The following is a 17,213-nucleotide window of genomic DNA, read 5'->3' as shown; positions in this document are numbered from 1 at the left end:
AAAACCGTTTTGCACCCTCTACTTGCAGCAATGGAATCAGAGTTATGAAAAAAAGAATTTTGACTTTAAACAGATTTTCGGACTTTAGTCTTGTAGTTCCAAGTTTTTGTTGTTTTTGTTTGTTTGTTTTGCCGACATGTCTACATAACTGAAAGGAGAAAAGAAGCTAATACATATCGCAGAGCACGGAGGCAGAGGTCGCATAAAACCTGGGGGTGGCAGTGTTGTGAAGTTCTGGGTGCCGTAAAAATCCCGTTGAAGAAGACGAAGAAGCAGAAGAGGGCGGTCGCGTAAACAGCATTTCCGGTTTGTCGTTTGCGAGTAGTATTGGTTGTATTTCGCCATTTTGACACATTTGGACTGAAGCGGATCGGACTGCAACGAGGTCAGCACCAAAACCTTCCAGAGTAAAACGCAAAGGTGAGTCCTCGAAACGATCCCGACATGCCGTAGCATTCAGGGACAGTCACCATTATTGCATCAAAAGTGGACTCGTTCATTGCACATGGCCAAGTTTGCGTCGCCATTTAGCAAATTAGCTAGCTGGAGCTAGCTAGCACGACCTCGACGGCAGCTACAGCGTTGGTCTGCACACAAAGCGAGCACGATGTCAAGCGAAATGCCCAACCTCCGAAAACTGCTTTTGTTGTCTCAAAACCACAAATTGACCCATATTCGAGGAAAATTGTGGATTTTAAGGGGCAATATCCGCACAACGTGTGCGTGTCGACAGGTGAAAATCGACGTACCCAAAGCTAGGCCTAAGAGGATCCACGCTCGTGTAATTGTGATACTCACGTGAACGATCCTCTTATTTTATACTTTTAAGTATCTTGCTACTTAAAATTCGTGAATTAATTCCTTTACCACTCGTGTGACGTGTGTGGTAGACTATAGAGTGTATAATTCCAAGGCCATCGCATAATCAACCTCGAAAATTAAAATGGTATGACATTAAAATCGCCGTTCTTTTGCACTCGGTCATTTCAAACTCAGTTTTTGGTGATTTAACCATTGGAGTATGTGACTCTAAATCAAGGGCAGTTTCGTCTGCTTTTTAGGCTTCGCTTTGCGGTCCGGAAATGCATGTAATTTGCATCTGTTATCTGAAACTGGGTTGTCGTGTTTTCCCTATTTGCCTTGGCATGAAATTGGCCGATTGTGTTGGGTGTGGGTTTTGATTGTTTTACTCTACAAACAATGGCTTGGGTGTTGCCCTTTCAGTCATGTGCTAAGTGACTCCTGAATGACTTGAGGGGGCTGAAAGACCAATCTGCTTTTTCACGACCTCTTACCATCCTGAATCAGATCAGTTATTGAGTAGCTTTGCGTTTTGGAAGCGGCGCAACATGAGGAATTGACGGTTCAAAGTGTGACGTGTGAAGTTGAATATTAATTCGTTTTTATTTGAGGTGCGGTTAAATGTTTGCAACGCTCACGTGTTTTCTTTCCCTTTGAACAGATAACTATGAGCGGCTGTCGCGTCTTCATTGGCCACCTGAGCCCACGCGCCAGAGAGAGAGATGTGGAGAAGTTCTTCAAGGGATATGGGCACATCCGTGAAATCAACTTGAAGAATGGATTTGGCTTTGTGGTGAGTGCGACCGACTCGTCGTCGTCGGTCAGATTCCTGCCCGTTTCATTGAAAGGCTTAACCCTGTTCTGTGTCCACAGGAGTTTGATGACCACAGAGATGCAGACGACGCCGTGTACGAGTTGAATGGCAAAGAACTGTGTAGTGAAAGGTAAATTATTTAGTTTTTTTTTTTCTCTCTCATTGGACCACCCCTCACCCCCACTGCCCCCAACCACCCATCCTCAGTCATGTATATTGTTTTGTTGCAATATGTTATATTGTTGCTCAGAGATTGTTGTGTCCACCCCTCAGGGTCACAATCGAGCACGCTCGCTCTAGGAGAGGTAGAGGTGGCGGCCCCAGTATGGGACGTTTTGGAGGTGGCGGCGGCGGCGGCGGTGGTGGCGGCTTTCGCCCGTCCCGTAGCACTGGATCTAGGTACGTCACGCTGAAATCTTCACATTAACCACCATAGAAATAGAATTAATAGTGTTACGTTTTGATTTTTTTTGATGTTTCAGAAGCAAACTTATGCACCAATGCTGAGCTTAGATTGTGGTGCATGAACTATATTAGTGCATTTTGTCTTGTTGGGGATTAAGTTTTTTGTTGCTTCGACTGGACAGATATGGCCCTCCTGTGCGGACGGACCACAGACTCATTGTGGAGAATCTCTCCTCACGGATCAGCTGGCAGGTAAGCATGCACTCTCATCATACAGTATAATCATTTCTTCCTGTAATTGATTTGATTTAGTTTTAATGTCACAATCATACTTTTTTTTTATATCAGAGATGGACAAATTGTTTCTAGTCATATAAACAGTAATTCTAAAGTTAAAATGAATTCCATTAATGAGTAATTTATGTTACATTATATCACAAGTACAGTACAGCTGCCGAAGGGCTTTTTTTTTTCTACAAAGCATACATAATTTTTTTTGAACAGGTGCTCTTATATGGTTTCCTTTTTTTTTTAAATTTATTATCCAGAGGTTAAAAGGCACACTCTCTACAGAGGTGTCATAAGTGTTTAGCGCCCTCTCCTGGTTGTCTTTACTGAATAGTGTCCATTTGGTGCCTCTCCCTACACGCAGTTGCCGCCGCTCTAAAGTCTTGGCTGGGCCCCGTATCGGGTGAAAGTGGTCTAGCGCAGGATACGGTAGCCTTAGGAGGTCCGTAGCCGGTCTGGAGGTTCTGTGGGCTGGCATCCCCGACTGCTGTAACCCCACTCAAATCCACGGTCCTACAGTCTCCCGTTTGGGTCTTTTTCTGTTGCTGATGGAGCTGGGAGGGGGTGTTGAGTTGGGCGCGCACCCCCTCTCCCCCTACTTGCTCTCTGGTGGTTCCTTACTTGTGGAGGCCGGAAGCTGAGTCAAGGCCGTGGTCGTTTCTCAAGGGCTTAACACTGCATTGGTTCCCATTTGCTATTTGGACAAGTGGCTCTTTGCTAATGTCTTCGTGGTTATGGAGCGGTAAGTAGTATAAACTCATGTGATTGGGCTTTTTTTTCTTCATGTTTTTACAGTGGGGTGGGGGGGAAATGTAGAGTAGCATTTTCAGATGAGGGGTGTGCCAGATTGTGTCCACAACCTGAACAATTTTAAAAAATATATCTTGTCCAAAAATAATGCAAAGACCAAAATGTTATCCTTCCATTATTCTTAATGCATTCTTCTTATATTCATTAATCTGTAAATTGGCAAATTAAAGATTTTTGGACACAATTTATCAACATGAGCTTACAAAAAAAAAAAAATCTAAGATTGGCATTAAAACCTTGCAACTGACTGCTGGAGTTGCTTTTGAAAAGCATTTTCTTTCAGTCAAGTTCCGGTTCTAAAATATAGTCCAAAACAACCCTTGTTCGTGCAGGGTTCCGTGCTGCTCCTCTGTTGACGCGCCCTCCACTGAAATGGGAGCATATCAGAGGGGCAAAGAAAGTCAATCAATAATTGATAACTGTCTATTTTTATGTTTTAGTTTTGTTGTGCTTGCTCACCTTTCTTTCCTGCAGGTTTGAAAGGCCAGACACCCCAGGGTGTTTGCTCTGTCACTTAACCTCCTCTGTGGTTTGCAACAGGACCTGAAAGACCTGATGAGAAAAGCAGGAGAGGTTACCTTTGTGGATGCACACAGACCCAACAGAAATGAAGGGTGAGACTCCGTTTTGTTTTTTTTAATGTGCCTTCAAACACCTTGCGTGTCTCCCGAACTTCTGACCTCGGTCCTAATGGAAGCTCGCGCTCTCAACTCAGGGTGGTCGAGTTTGCATCACGCAGCGACATGAAGAATGCCATCTCCAAGCTTGACGGGACAGAACTGAACGGACGCAAGCTGAAAATCTTTGAGGACAGCAGAAAGTGAGTTGTTTTCTTCTTTTTTTTCACTGGGCGTCTTAATGTCCTCATTAGTGGCAAATCATGTATTGGGTAGCGACAAAAACTCTTCACATTGGCCTTTGGGCCTAATGCAAGTGTCTGGGTTTTCCATTTCAATGACTCTTCCAGCAGTGGAAACTCAAAAATATGAACTCTGCCAATTTGGACCAAACGGCAGGCAGATATAGCTGAGGTCAGCATCAGGACTTCCAATAGCAGGAAATACTCTGACTGGCCACTGAATCAGGCGTTTAGATCCATTCAGCTGCTCCTCAAGGCTTTATGATGTCACTGCTGCGTCTTACTTGCGCCAAACAATTTGCGCTTTTGAATCAATAATAACGCCGTCTTTTCCTTCTCTTCTTCCAACAGTCACAGCAAGAGTCGCTCCCGCTCCCGTTCCCGCTCTCGCTCCCGCTCCCGAAGCTACTCGCGCTCAAAGAGCCGCTCCAGGAGCCGCAACCGCTCCAGGAGCCGCTCCAGGTCGGTCAGCCGCACCCCAGAGAGGAGGTCGTCAGGAGGGGTCAAGACCGGCGCCAGGTTCCCCTCCAGGTCCAAGTCTCGCTCCAAGTCTCGCTCTAAATCCCGTTCCAAGTCCCGCTCCAAGACCCGATCCAAATCCCGTTCCAAGTCCCGTTCCAAGTCCCGTTCCAAATCTCGCTCCAAGTCCCGTTCCAAGTCCCGCTCTAAGTCTCGCTCCCGCTCACCTCCCCCTGCTAACAACAAACAGTCTCGCTCCCGCTCCCGCTCACGGTCTCGCTCCCGCTCCCGGTCTCGCTCGGTCTCGGCAGACAGCAAACAGTGAGATCGCTGCAGCTGTAGGCTGTGAGCTAGTCTTATAGTTGGCTAACTGTCGGTCCGACCGGTGGGTCTCGTGATGGGTCGTTATAATTTGAAGGGGAGTCAATCGCCTTTAACGTTGTCCTGTGACATAAGATCTTAAGTTGTTAATGTGCTCATGGTTGATTTGATTTGTGTTCTTTTTATATTTGAATGATCTTCCACGGAAAAACAAAACAAAACGAGTTTAGTTCTCGTCATAATTTTTATAATTTGCCGTCAAAGCCCCCCCTCACACTTGGAAATACTGCTGAGCAGAACCACTTGGGCCAGTCACAGTCCTGCTTCTGATTCCATCCACATCCCCCTTGCATTTTGTTCTGAGCAGCTTCAGGTGTTTGTTCCTCATGATGTTGTGGAGTGTATCCTCGTCTGTGGTGCAAGCTCCTGGCATTGCCGATAAACTGTGATTCTGCTACTGGATCAGTACAACCGGGCATCGACATGTGTTGCATTCACTGCCCTGATATGTGAACATGGATGATGGAAACATCTCAGTTGGTGATTTAGTTTCTGCTTTATTGTATAATTGTTCTGGCCTTTTCTTTTTTTCTTTTTTTTAAATAAACACTGCTACGTCAGCTACGTTGGTATTTTTTGAGTCATGTTGTTTGCATTCAAGATTAAATGTTGCTCCTGTATTTCTGCAGAGAATGTCTTTAAATGAGTTTATTTTATACTAATATAACGGCTCTGTCCAGCCAAAATTAACTTCTTTTTTTTTTTTTTTTTAAGAAAATGTGTGAATGTGCATCAAAGACATGTTGACTAAAGTCTGCAATTCTGAATAAATCTGTCAAACTGCGAAAGGGCTTAGCTATAATTATTAAATTTCTGTCAAGTGTTTTGACATTTCTCGGGGGACGCGACTACAAATGTAAATGGAGGCGTGGCCACGAGGACATTGCTGCTTGCAGATTAGCTCAATCCAGATTAGTATGGCTGTTTAGCCACAAAGTAATCCTTAAATTGAGCATGTTATAATTCAGTCCCTGGAGGGTACGAGTTGTCTCCATGCCCTCCCAAATGAAATGCAAGACGTTTCATTTCGAATCTCTACAATTCCGCCCACGTTCACTGAATATCACCGTTCCGAGTCCGTGGTGCCACCAAAGCTCTTAAAGCACACAGCATAAAATGCAGTGACGGCGATGTTACTCTGCCAGAGGTGATCCAGAAAGTAAAACTGAGCCAAAACGGTCCGGATTTGGTACAGGTTGCGCGCTGGCCACAAGGTGGCAGTAACAACTTGTCGGATTAGACGTTGGTATGACATCACTGTACAGAATTTGGAATAACATTATTTCATGCGTCAGTGAATCTGCGGAGATGTGCCTCATGTTTTGAAGAGCTTGGGAATAAATTAGCTTCAACTTTGGGGAGGTTTACACCGGGGCGGCTAATTGCGACCTGAACCAGGTGCACTTGTTACTATCCGACCAACAGGAACGTTCCATTGCATTTTGGAAGTTGGCGCAGAGCTGGTGAAACGAAACATACATTGTTTTAGTCACATTTGGGAGGCAGCCTCCTTCGTTTGCACAGACTTGAACGTGAGGTGATTAAATTAGGTCGAATCCGTAAGTAACCGCAAAAAAAAAAATAAAAAAAAATAAAAATGTGCCGTGTGCCTCGAACGACGTTCACCTGGGCCGACTAAACCTCCCCTGACCTCTTTCCGCCGCCTCCCCGCCCCTCTTCGCGCCTGTGCGTGCGGCACTAATCGCTCCTCATAGCGCCGGAGCAGCGTGGTAGTGCACAACAAGCCCCGCGCTCGCTCTCGCGCCGCTCCCCACTGCAGTTCCTCCGCCCGGCTCGCCGAACGAAGGACGGGGAGAAATGAGCTCGTCCTCCATCGCTCACACGGCACTGCTACGGTGAGCTTGCGAGCACAAGGAGCCGAACAGGATAGAGGACAGTCGGGAAAATATCGACGTCGTACGTCGGCGTGTCTCAGCTGACCGCCCCCCTACTCCAGCAGCTCGGTACCGGACAGTCCCACCCGCAGCCCGGACCATGGCGGAGAGAAGTGGCCGCTTGAGTTTCCCCGGCAGCGGGGCGCTCAACAGACCGGTGCCCATGAACCTGTTCGCCACCTGGGAGATTGACGGATCCTCCTCCAACTGCATCCCGAGGTAGGGGGCTTTGCTTTTGTTTTTGTTGTTTTTTTTTGGGGGGGGGGCTCGAACTCGGCGGTGCCCCAGCTGGTCGCCCAGCTGGGGCACCCATCAGTGCAGGCCCTGCTGCGGGCACATCCCGGTGCCCGTTCCGGCAGCTGCATTGTTTCAATCCGTGCTGATGTATGGATGAGGGGCACGCTGAGTAAACAGCTGCTGCTGCTGCTGCTGCTGCTGCTGCCCCTGCTTGCTTCAGGTCGTTGAGTGCCACTTGGAAGGCTGCCACCGGCGTAAACACCATCCCATAAACAAACTACTCCTGCCCAGAGTGGCTGCATGGGTAGTTATCATGGTCCACTAGCTGCACATCACTGCTCACCAGCAGTACTTGGGTCTTTTTTTTTTGCCCCCCCCCCAAAAAAAAAAACAAACAAGTTCACCCAAACTCATTGGTGTTCGTGGAGGGTTATGACAGATACCCAAAGCTTTGTTTGCCCCATGGGACTCTGTATACTTCCCAAAATATCCAAACGCGGCCATCTAGATTTTTTTTTTTATTGCATCAAATCAACAACACATATCAGAAGCTGGAACTGTTTAGACTATGTATGAGTCATGTATTTATTCTGCTTTTGTATTCTTTCCCCCCCTCCTCATTACAAATGTATTGCCTTATAAATTGAAAGTGCAGAGGTTGTTTTTTTTTGCCTCGATATGCTGCTCTACGTTTCTGTGTGTATGTCCATGTCCATGTAAATATAATGACTGAGGACCAGGATACATTTTTAACAAGCAGCGTGCGCAAGGTTTTTATTTTCTTATTTCAAAGAGAGGAGATTATAGTGGCTGAAGGCTTTGTTTAGAGGAAGGTATAGTTTGGTTAAGGGGAGGCTAAGAGTTTGTATTGGGTGATGCAAGAGGAGTGAAAAAAGCAAAGAAGCTAACAGCAGTTCCTGACAAATATATAGAGAAAGTGTGAGTGAGTGTGTGTGTGTGAGTGAGTGAGTGAGAGAGAGTGTTTTGAATATGGAGTTTGAATAATTTCCTCCATTTTCACCTTCACATCTGGACAATCAGTGCCAATCCAGCAACCTGCTCCAGACTGGAGGTCGTTTTTATAATTACGTTTTTTTTCAACCGGATTTGTGCTCATTAAAGCTCCAGTTAATGGAAAATTCTGAATGATAGTTATGAGGGCACATTTTCAGTGTATGAGCCCAGAAGTTGCACTTTAATAGGCAACCTGTTAAAGCAGTTTCCTCTAAAGAGGAACTAGAAAAGTCGGGTCCCTGCCCTGGCATCTCATCCGTGGGCGTTTCCACCTGCCGGTCACACCGCTCTTTTGACGGCAGACAAAGTTTACCGGGGTGCAAAAGTGCTGTTTATTGTTATAATGTGGGATTAACGTTTCAATCCATCATTAAAATTTTAATCCCAGCCAGGAGAGAGAAAAAAATTATAATCTGCGAGTCAGTCCATTTTTTTGGGGGGGGGGGTTCCATTTGTCAACTTTCTGTCCTGGCGCAAAAACCTTTTCAGTGTGACGTAAAAGAGGAAAAGTCAGACTTGGAAAAGTCGGACTTCAGTCTGCAGCTGCCCGTCAGTGGAAAAAGCGTAATTAAAGCAAAAGTTGAGGTCACACGCATTATGTACATATGTATCTTTAACCGCAGCTCTCTCTTCAGACTCTCTATCCTCTTATGTTAATGCCGTCAGTGGGTATTACATCGCATGGCTTTTAGCTGAAATAAGACTAATTCATTTCCAGGAACGGCATAGCTAAGAGGATTTCCCGCCAAGTGACAAGTCGAAAAAAAAAAGAGGTTCCCATAGCTGAAACAATGACTGGTCTGACCTCCTGCGAGGTCAGAGGCTTGGCCCGATATTCGGTATGATTGAATATCGCGATATTTGCCGTCATCTGCAACATTCGTCGCAATATCAACCATCACGCAGTTGTTGCTGCATCCTCAGAATTTGCCCGCAAGCAGGTGAGCCTTATTTATCCATAGGCAAAAGCCACCCAATAATCACCTGCAACCCCCAAGGGAGACGATAATATCGTTTATCGTAATATTTTGCACGTACAATGTCCAGACATTAAATTTTGGATATCGGCCAAGCCAAGCCGGCGTGAGCAGAGCCTCGGCTCTCTATTGACCGCCGTCCGTCACAGCAGAGGGAACTCTGCCTGTTAGCCAGACGGCCAAGGAGCAAGCGGTGGCGGTGGCGGTGGCGGCGGCTCAACAGGCACAGAACATGTGTCCGCTGCCCCCGATGGCCCCGCGGAGAACACCTCCGTCGACGTTAGTAAAGGCAGCTGTGCAAGTGAAGGCGTCTCTGCATAGCAACTGAAGTGGGGAAGAGTATCAGAAAGGTGTGAATGGCGTTGGATGCCACTGCTGTCGCTGGACCAGCCGTCTGGAAGATAGAGACTTTCTGCCCACCTCAGTTAAAACACCTCTGCTTTGCAGTTTTATAATTTATAGTAGATTTATAACTTTTTTTAAAGATGCATATTATCATTAATATGTAATTTTTTAAAATCATATTTCATGTTTTTATTTCAGATTACCTCTTATTTTTCACCCACTTGCAAGTCTCATATTTGACTATTAAATATGTTGCTGCGGGGTAGAATCAATCTTCCGGCAGGAAACAGCCAGAAACATCCTCTCCATCAACCATAAACTAAGCCCAGCTAACCATCAACTGCCTTTGGCCTCTTTTTCGGATTCTGGGCTTTTACGTCGTAATTTACAAGTTAACCTTTTTGAAAAGGGAGCAAATTTGTCCGGTACTCCTCGGTAGGGGGTTAAAATCATTGCCTTTGGCTCAAACATTCACTTGAACGAAGGTGTACCAAGACTGTAGTTTGGTGCCCAGAGGTCAAAGGTCAGGGTCCAGGTCCATGCTCTTGCCAGGACTGCTTTTAAGGCTCTACCCAATCAGCCAGTCAGCCAGAGCCGGATCATTTCAGTACTTTAATAACTAATATTAAGATATATTCCAGATTGAAAGCGATTTGCATTTTGAGGTGTTCGCATCGTGATTGTCTGTCGTTGTTGTCCGTGTGATACGTGGAGTTTACGGGACTGTTGCATTGTGTTTCTCCTGCATCGGTTGGTCGCAGTGATGAAGCCCTGGGTGTGAGGCGAAGGCCTGCAGTGCAGCTCTTGTCACTCATTTCATTTGTTCAGTGCCCGGCATTCATCTCCTCGTGTGTTGGCAAGTCACGTTCGCCGATGCCCGGAGGTCTCTGAGGCCCCGAGGGCTATTAGTGCTGGGAGGCTTAGAGAAGTGCTGCCTCGGCACTGAGCTCATGCTTTAGCGAGTCGCTGCAGGACGGACACGTGCGGCGCCACGCCGACGTGCCCAGTGATCACCTGCCGATCACCTGCCGTAGGTTCATGAAAAATACTGATTGCAGTTTGGTTATGCTGCAGTTGAAAAGAAAAATAAAAGGCAATGTTTTCATTATTTTTACCTGAGTACAAATCAGAAGCTGTACTCTCTCACTGACTTGAGTGAAGCAGTTGAATTAGTACTTTTACCTTTATTTACTGCTACTACAGCTGTGCTGCTGGAGGGCGTCTCAGTAACAACGGCTGTCAGGTCCGTCCATCAATCCTGGACAGATGCTGTTGGATGATGTTTTTTTTTTTCTGTCTCTCTGTTTTTTTCTCTCTTTTTGAAGTGGGCATCAGTTGCATTTCTGCGCGTCTCCCCCCGGCCCACAGACCAGGGGCCCTTAGTTGCAGCCAGAGACGGCACTGAGTCTCTGAGACAGAGCCGGTATTGAACGGCGGCCCTCCAGCGGCAGCTGGGGCCGCTCGGCCGTCATATTTGGGCCCGTCGGAGGCGAGAGTGCTGAGACGTCGCTTTGAGCTGCCAGCGGACACTCGCTCTTTTGTCCCCGCCGGCTGCCCGGGATGCTCGGCGCTGCGGGAATTTCAAGTGGGATGAAGGAGAGGCAGCTAAAGGCCCTGCATTGTTCTGCCGCAGTTGTCCTGCCCTCTGCCGGCCTGCACCAACAATGTTTAGCTGCTGGGAACAAACCAAAGGATGCGGTGACTCGCCAACAGGCCCTGCACTGCACTGCACGGCACGGCACGGCACGGCACTGCACTGCACCACACTGTCCTGCACTGCACTGCACTGCACTTGGTCAAACTTTGAACTAATGGCTGCTCAAGACATGCTGGCATGCGGGGCTTTACTGGCTCATGCTCACAGTCTCTGGTACTTTGGTCAGAGGTCACACTCCAATTTGCTCACTGGTGCATGAAAAGTCAAGAGGTACAACCAGTGTGCGAAATACAAGGGGGCCCGGCAGGGTCCGAATCCCCCCCCCCCCCCCCCAAGTAACAATTAGGAGGGTAAGCAGCCCACCTTGGGAACATTGAGGGGTATTACACATCCTGGGTACGACTAAGGTGCCTGACGAGAGGCCTCTCTGTGTGGAGCTCGCATGATATGGCTTCTCTCCAGTTTCTCCGGCTTCCTCCCGCAGTCCGAAGAGCTGAGCACGAGGCTCCTCTGCAACCCTGGATGCTCTGCAGGCGTGAGCCCGAACTCCCACAGAAAACATACGGATAAATCCTTTGAAAAAGCGAAACTGAAATGAGCAAATGTCGCCGCTGGCGATGGAGTGGGCGGCAGTGAAAACAGACGGCGTTCATCACCCAGGTGTGCAAACGGTGACGATGAATTTCAGCAAAAATTTACGAGCTCCATTCACACAGTCAGCCAGGCAGCCAGCCAGCCAGCCAGGCAGCCAGCCAGCCACTACAGGAACACTGCCTCTGGGAAACGTGCTGGTTATTCGGGGGGGGCCACCGCTGATAAAATGTCAAGTCATAAGAACTGACGTAAGACATCTGACTTCCTCCATCTTGCTGATGCAGCGCGTCCTGGAGGACAGCGAGGGCGTGACGGGGACGGGACTCACGCACTGTTCTCACACACACACACACTCATAAACACACACACACACACACACACACTCACAAACACACACACACACATTTGAGATGCTCTGTTGTTGGCTGACTTCACTCACGCTCCAGTGCCCGACCGCATTCCCCGCAGATTTTTACTCTCACATGCCTCCTCCTTTTTTTTCCTTCTTATTTTGTCCTCATGGGCAATATTTGATTTCGCGGAGTAGACCGTCGATAACATCAACTCATGGGCTTTATTTTTAACCCACTGCTCTGCAACATGACAAAAGGCTTTCTGTGAGGCAGCCTGCAAACGAGCGTTTGCGTGCACCAAACAGAGAGCAGAAATTCAGCTGCAATTAATCCCTGAGATTTATTTTGCACATCCATCTGGTAAAGAGCTAATAGGGAACATCGAGAGAAGAGGCCAAAGCAAAAAACAACCAAAAAAAAAGATCCGGCAAATCTGTCACATGTCTCTCACATTTAAAGTGGACGAGCCTGCTTTTTTTTTTTTTTTTTTTTTTTTGCTTTTGCTTTTGTTTTTTCTAAACCGGGAGATAAAGCCAAAACATCATTTCAACCTGCAAAAAGCTTTCAGCGCCGTTCTTGGTTCTTCTTTTAGCAGAAAAACCATCCAGTTCTGAACAAATGGGAGCCAGCGCAGGATCACAGCTAATCTTTTCAGCATTGACAAAGGCTCACTTCCACTTCCTGTATGTCCTTCTGAATTTTTTTTTTTAAGGGCAGGTGGCTGCTGTGTTCAGTTGGCTGTTTGGTTATTCGGTGTGAACGCGGACTGAAAACCCTGGCGTTGCAGTTACTTTGCATTTAAATTTGCACAAGAGGGGAAAATGCCTCGGCAGTGACCTCGGTCGAAAGTCCCGGCTCGCCTTTCAATAATCATGGCTGCAGTGTTTATCTCGACGAATGAAGGCATTAAATACCTTTTAGCTCGGGGAGCAGTAGAGGGGGGGGGGCGAACAACCTAATTGCTTTGCACTCTGGAACATGAAAGTGTGGCTCTGACGTTTTTATGAGACCCATGCTAATTAGGAAAACGCGACTGGCACATTGTGCCCCGTGTGATATGGACTTTGAGAGAGTGACATTTCCATTGGTGCACAGAAATGTCGGCCGATGTGGCAGAAGTGAGGCGGCCTCGTTCAGCGAGGGCTCCTAATGTTCTCGGTCTGCGGCTCTAAATGGTCTCAACGCAGGCTGAACAGGCCGAATGTCTGCTGGCCCAAAGACGAGAGTTCATTCATCAGCAGAAATGCTTTGTGTTTTGCGATACGACGGCCGCTCCGCTCGGTGAATTGCTTTCTGTCGTCATTCGCCGCCGTCGTCAGCAGCGTCATTAGCATATCATTTTTGGTCTTGGAGAGAATGCCACTGCAATGACTCAACTGGCTGCTCATCTGCTGCCGCATGAACTTAATGGCCGCAACAACATCAGCCAGCGGCGCTGATTTTTTTCCCCCTCTGAGTTGCTCGGGATCAGAAACGGAGCTAAAAGGAAAATGTTCAGCAGGTGAATGAAAGCAAAGCTGCGGTCAAATGCACGTTCTTTTGCTTTATGTTCGGCAAACACTTAAATTAGCCATTTAACCTGCAAAACTTGCTTGTTTTAAAGCTTCCTTCTGTTGGCTTGAAGCTAAATGAAGCTAAAACTGGTTATTTGGACAGTTTACACTCCATCAATTCATCAAATGCTTTTGGTAGAGCATGAAAATCATCCACCTCTGTAGAATCGTTTGGATTTTAGCTTTAATCACAATGAAATATTCAACATTTTTCCTTTTCCTCCGTGCCGGCGTTTTTCCTCTCGACGGCATCAATGCCCTCATTAGTGAAAGTGTCGAATCCAGTCAGATCTGAAGAGCATGTGATCTAGATTCTCAGCACTGGAAATAGGTCTGCATCTAAACTAATTACGGGCATTCCAAATTGCCGTATCAGAAAAGGCTTAGAGCGCCGCGGAGAGTTGTAATGGCATCGCTCACGACGATGCAACGACGAGTTGCGATTGCAACAATCCAATGAACCCAAACCCGCACTCTCTCTCTCTCTCTCTCTCTCTCTCTCTCTCCTCCGCTAATGGTCGCATTCCATTCTGTAGGAGACTGCGATCTAGAGGAGGAACTCCCCTCCTTTTCTCCCCTCCTCTCCTGAAAATGAAAGCACAGTGATTAAAATAGCTGTGTGAGTACACAGTGCATCCCGGGACTTTGTTTACTCTGTCGCACGCTGCAGCTTTCGGCGGTAGCGGCGTAAAAAACGAGGACTGAGAAAGGCAGAGTGAGAGTGAGATAGAGAGAGAGAGAGAGAGAGAGATCGGTCTAAACTTTGCGGCAGATGTTGATGAGATTATACGGAGGCTGCGGCCACACAGACTGGGATTAAGTGTGGACTGAAAGGAAAAGTGACATTTCTTCGATGTGTCTTTGTTGTCTGGTGGCGGGTGAAAAAAGAAAAAAGAAGTTCCTTCAGCTTTGATATCTCTCCAGAACTTCGTAAGCCTCAAAGAATGCCGTCATTCATTCGTTCTCGGCGTCCTGCCTCGCGCGAGGAAGTCAGTCTATTCAGCCAGCGCTGCACATCAAATCAATAACCGGGGTGTTTTTTCTTTTTCCACCCAGGACGGCTTGAAAATGAAATTCTGGCCTCCCTGGCGGTGAAACTGCAATATTACGGCTCCCCTCAACGGCTGCGCCGCTCAGGACATTCAGAGTATTTACATTTGTTTTCACGCCATTTCTCACTCTGACGCCGTTTCAATTGGCTTGATTCATTCCTTCCTCTGGCACATTGATCATTTTTGGCCCCGTGGATGTTGAAGTTGCAGCTGCTGCTGTTGTTGTTGTTGTTGTTCCCTCAGACGAGGCCTCGCTGACACATTTTGATTTGTGTTCCCAAACACTGACTTCTGGGAAAATCTCTCCCATCGACCGCGTCGCCCGACTCTCTACACAGGAGGAAACGGCTGACGATTCCAGGGCGTTCATTTCACCTATCCATCCTGGAAAGAGCCCGCAGAAAATGTTTGAAAAGTGAAGATCCATTCTCAAAGAAGTACGGGAAAGGCGATTGGATGAACTCTTTGCCTCTCATCACCAGTCAGATATCTTCATCTGGTGTTGGTGAGGCTTCTTTTAGAGGCTCTCTAACCTCCCAGTGGGAAAACACTGTGTCATCCAGGCACTTATTTTTTAGCTAGCTACCTAGTCAGCTTTTCCCATTGCTGACAGTTTATACTTTGGCTCTGGGTCCCGCCTCCTTCACTTTAAAGCCCTAAACTGATTGGCCTGGTCATAGTCTGACCGGGCTGGAAGTGGAAGGATGGTTTTTACACTCAGACCCCTGCTATTATATCACCAGCGTTTGAATCGTCGGTCCTCGTGCTCGGCGGTGCTTTCAGGCCCTGGAGGCCGAGGATTGGGACGGGGGTGGGGGGACGGGGGTGGGGGGGGACCGTGTGAGCTGGTGTTTCCACAAGGGGGTTCCCGCCTGCAGGAGAGGAGGCTTTGAGGCAACGCTGCAGTTCTCACTTCGCTGAGGCTTGGAGAACTTTTTTTTTTTTCCCCTTCCCCTCCCGAATTTAGAGCGTTGAAGAGAAATGTAGGTCAAGCCCCATTTTAGTAAAAAAAACAAAAAAAAACAAAAAAAAAAAACAAACTCCAGGCCTGTGAGGAGAGCTTAGAAAGGTTTAACATATTGTAGTCATTAGGAGTTTTGCCGTGCCACGTCGGAAGCACGTGACCATGCCCCCTACCCGCCCCCGACTCCTCGCTCCCCTGTTGTAGACGTTGGCTGGACAGATGGACGGAGGAGAAAATCCCGCAGCTTGGCATCGGCGAGCGAAACCATTCTCGACTGTACGACTGAGTATTAATTATAGCCGGCCGCGGCCGCAGTGTGTTTAAAGCACAGGAAGGAGCTGCCGAAGCCTCACGCACAGCGCAGAGCTTCACACCTCCACTGGGGGAGCTCTTGCTGTTGTGTCGCCCCGTCGTGGGTTTGTAGAAAAGTGCTGCGACAGAAAAACCACAAGTTTAAGCCGGTGCTATAGGCCGCTTGTGTCGCTTTAAAAATACACGATGAGAAACTCTGTGAGAGGAAGGGGAGGAGAACAACTGGTTGACAGTGAGAGTTTCAAGAAGGGTAAAATAATTTTCTTTGTTTGTTTGCTGCAGTGTCGGTGGTGAGTTTCTCGGCTGCTGCTCAATAAATATATATAGATGAATACATTTGCTCATTAGTTATCAGTCAGACTTAACTTTCCTTTTCCATTTTTTTTTTTTTTAACCAATTAGCATCGTAAGCATATTGGTTTGGTTTCAAAAAAAATGCTGCTGTCGCGCCGCTCTCTTCCAAATCCAGGATCACCGATGAAGACTGGCTAAAAAAAAAATCATGCTTCAGTTAGCAGCTTTACAAGATGGATGTGTACGGTTGGATTGAATTGGAAAGCCCGAGTCGATGATAATTTGGCTGAACCCCCCCCCTCCACCCAGGCTCCAGCAACCTGCTGCTCTGCCCCCCCGACTGGAGTATATAGTGCCTGGAGCCCCAAACTCCGGCGATCGGCGCCACCTTCGGACGGAGCCACGAAGAATCGCGTTTCGCGAAGTCTTAGCGCTGCACCGCAGAGCCGCCGCATACAAAGGTCTCATTTGTATTCCGCTTTTCCGCAGCCGCTGCCGCCGCCCCACCAGGGGGGGGGGCTCTCGGCCGGGACGGAGCTGGGTTTTTTTTTTCTGTGTGTCCTGTATGAATTGCATTTTTTTTTTTCTGCTTGGCTGTGAAAGCGGAGAGCAGCGCCTCCTCTCGGGCCTCGTCTCGCCTCTTTGATGTTTCTTTGGCCGTGTCTGTTGTGCGTCAGCTGACTTTAACCACAGACAGATTCATAACCTATTTACAGCTCCCCCTTCTTCTACGTCTTCGTCTTCTTCTTCTTCCTCTTCCTCCTCTTCTTCTTCTACTACTCCTCTCGCCTCACATGAATAGCAAACAAATGTTGTTTTTTGCAGCCGCAGGAGGAGCAGCTCTCCCTGTCGATCAGATCCCTTTCCCTCATCCGTCCGGGTTTTAATTGTTTTTTCTGGGCCGTCTTTCTGTGAGCCGACCGAGGGGACTCGCTTCTCCCTGCCCTGCATTTTTAATGTTACCATTCATTATACATTATAATGAAAAAAAAAAGAGAGAGAGAGATTCCCCCCTTTCCGCTTTAGCGTACGCAGCTGCAGGTCGCTGCTCCTCGCCTCGATATCTCAGAGCCGTGTGTTAGCTTAGCACGGCAGGACTCTTAGCATAGCAGCGTAGCGCCAAAGAAATAAAGGCGTAAGGTTTCAAAA

The 17,213-nt window shown here is 47.6% G+C and overlaps 3 protein-coding genes across 7 annotated transcripts in view; 2 read left to right on the top strand and 1 right to left on the bottom strand.

Moving 5' to 3' along the window:
* Positions 1 to 17,213, bottom strand: part of dmac2l (distal membrane arm assembly component 2 like) — a 373,839-nt gene that overhangs the window by 85,065 nt on the left and 271,561 nt on the right. The window lies entirely within an intron of this gene.
* On the top strand, positions 260 to 5,377 carry srsf5a (serine and arginine rich splicing factor 5a). Its single transcript, XM_076023344.1, has 8 exons — positions 260 to 420; positions 1,463 to 1,594; positions 1,675 to 1,745; positions 1,889 to 2,014; positions 2,203 to 2,272; positions 3,659 to 3,732; positions 3,834 to 3,938; positions 4,329 to 5,377. The coding sequence occupies exons 2-8, from the start codon at positions 1,469 to 1,471 to the stop codon at positions 4,759 to 4,761; spliced, it is 1,005 nt and encodes a 334-aa protein (XP_075879459.1). The 5' UTR covers positions 260 to 420; positions 1,463 to 1,468; the 3' UTR covers positions 4,762 to 5,377.
* pacs2 (phosphofurin acidic cluster sorting protein 2) overlaps positions 5,883 to 17,213 on the top strand; it is a 37,928-nt gene continuing 26,597 nt past the window's right edge. For all 5 annotated transcript variants that reach the window (XM_076023340.1, XM_076023342.1, XM_076023341.1 and 2 more), the window contains exon 1: positions 5,883 to 6,931. In XM_076023340.1, the coding sequence (XP_075879455.1) occupies positions 6,813 to 6,931 (119 nt within the window). In that variant the 5' untranslated portion in view covers positions 5,883 to 6,812. The remainder of the gene's footprint in view (positions 6,932 to 17,213) is intronic.

Source organism: Nelusetta ayraudi, unplaced genomic scaffold (assembly GCF_046127955.1).
Source record: "Nelusetta ayraudi isolate G7.1 ecotype Tasmania unplaced genomic scaffold, CSIRO-AGI_Nayr_v1 ptg000015l, whole genome shotgun sequence".
Lineage (NCBI taxonomy): Eukaryota > Metazoa > Chordata > Actinopteri > Tetraodontiformes > Monacanthidae > Nelusetta > Nelusetta ayraudi.
Note: the sequence above shows the minus strand (reverse complement) of the source record. Positions and strands in the feature narration are given on the sequence as shown.

Coding starts and splice junctions, on each gene's coding strand:
- srsf5a (XM_076023344.1), top strand. CDS start 1,469: ATGAGCGGCTGTCGCGTCTTCATTGGCCACCTGAGCCCACGCGCCAGA. Junction 3,733..3,833: donor AGACCCAACAGAAATGAAGG/GTGAGACTCCGT, acceptor CTCTCAACTCAG/GGTGGTCGAGTTTGCATCAC. Junction 3,939..4,328: donor ATCTTTGAGGACAGCAGAAA/GTGAGTTGTTTT, acceptor TTCTTCCAACAG/TCACAGCAAGAGTCGCTCCC.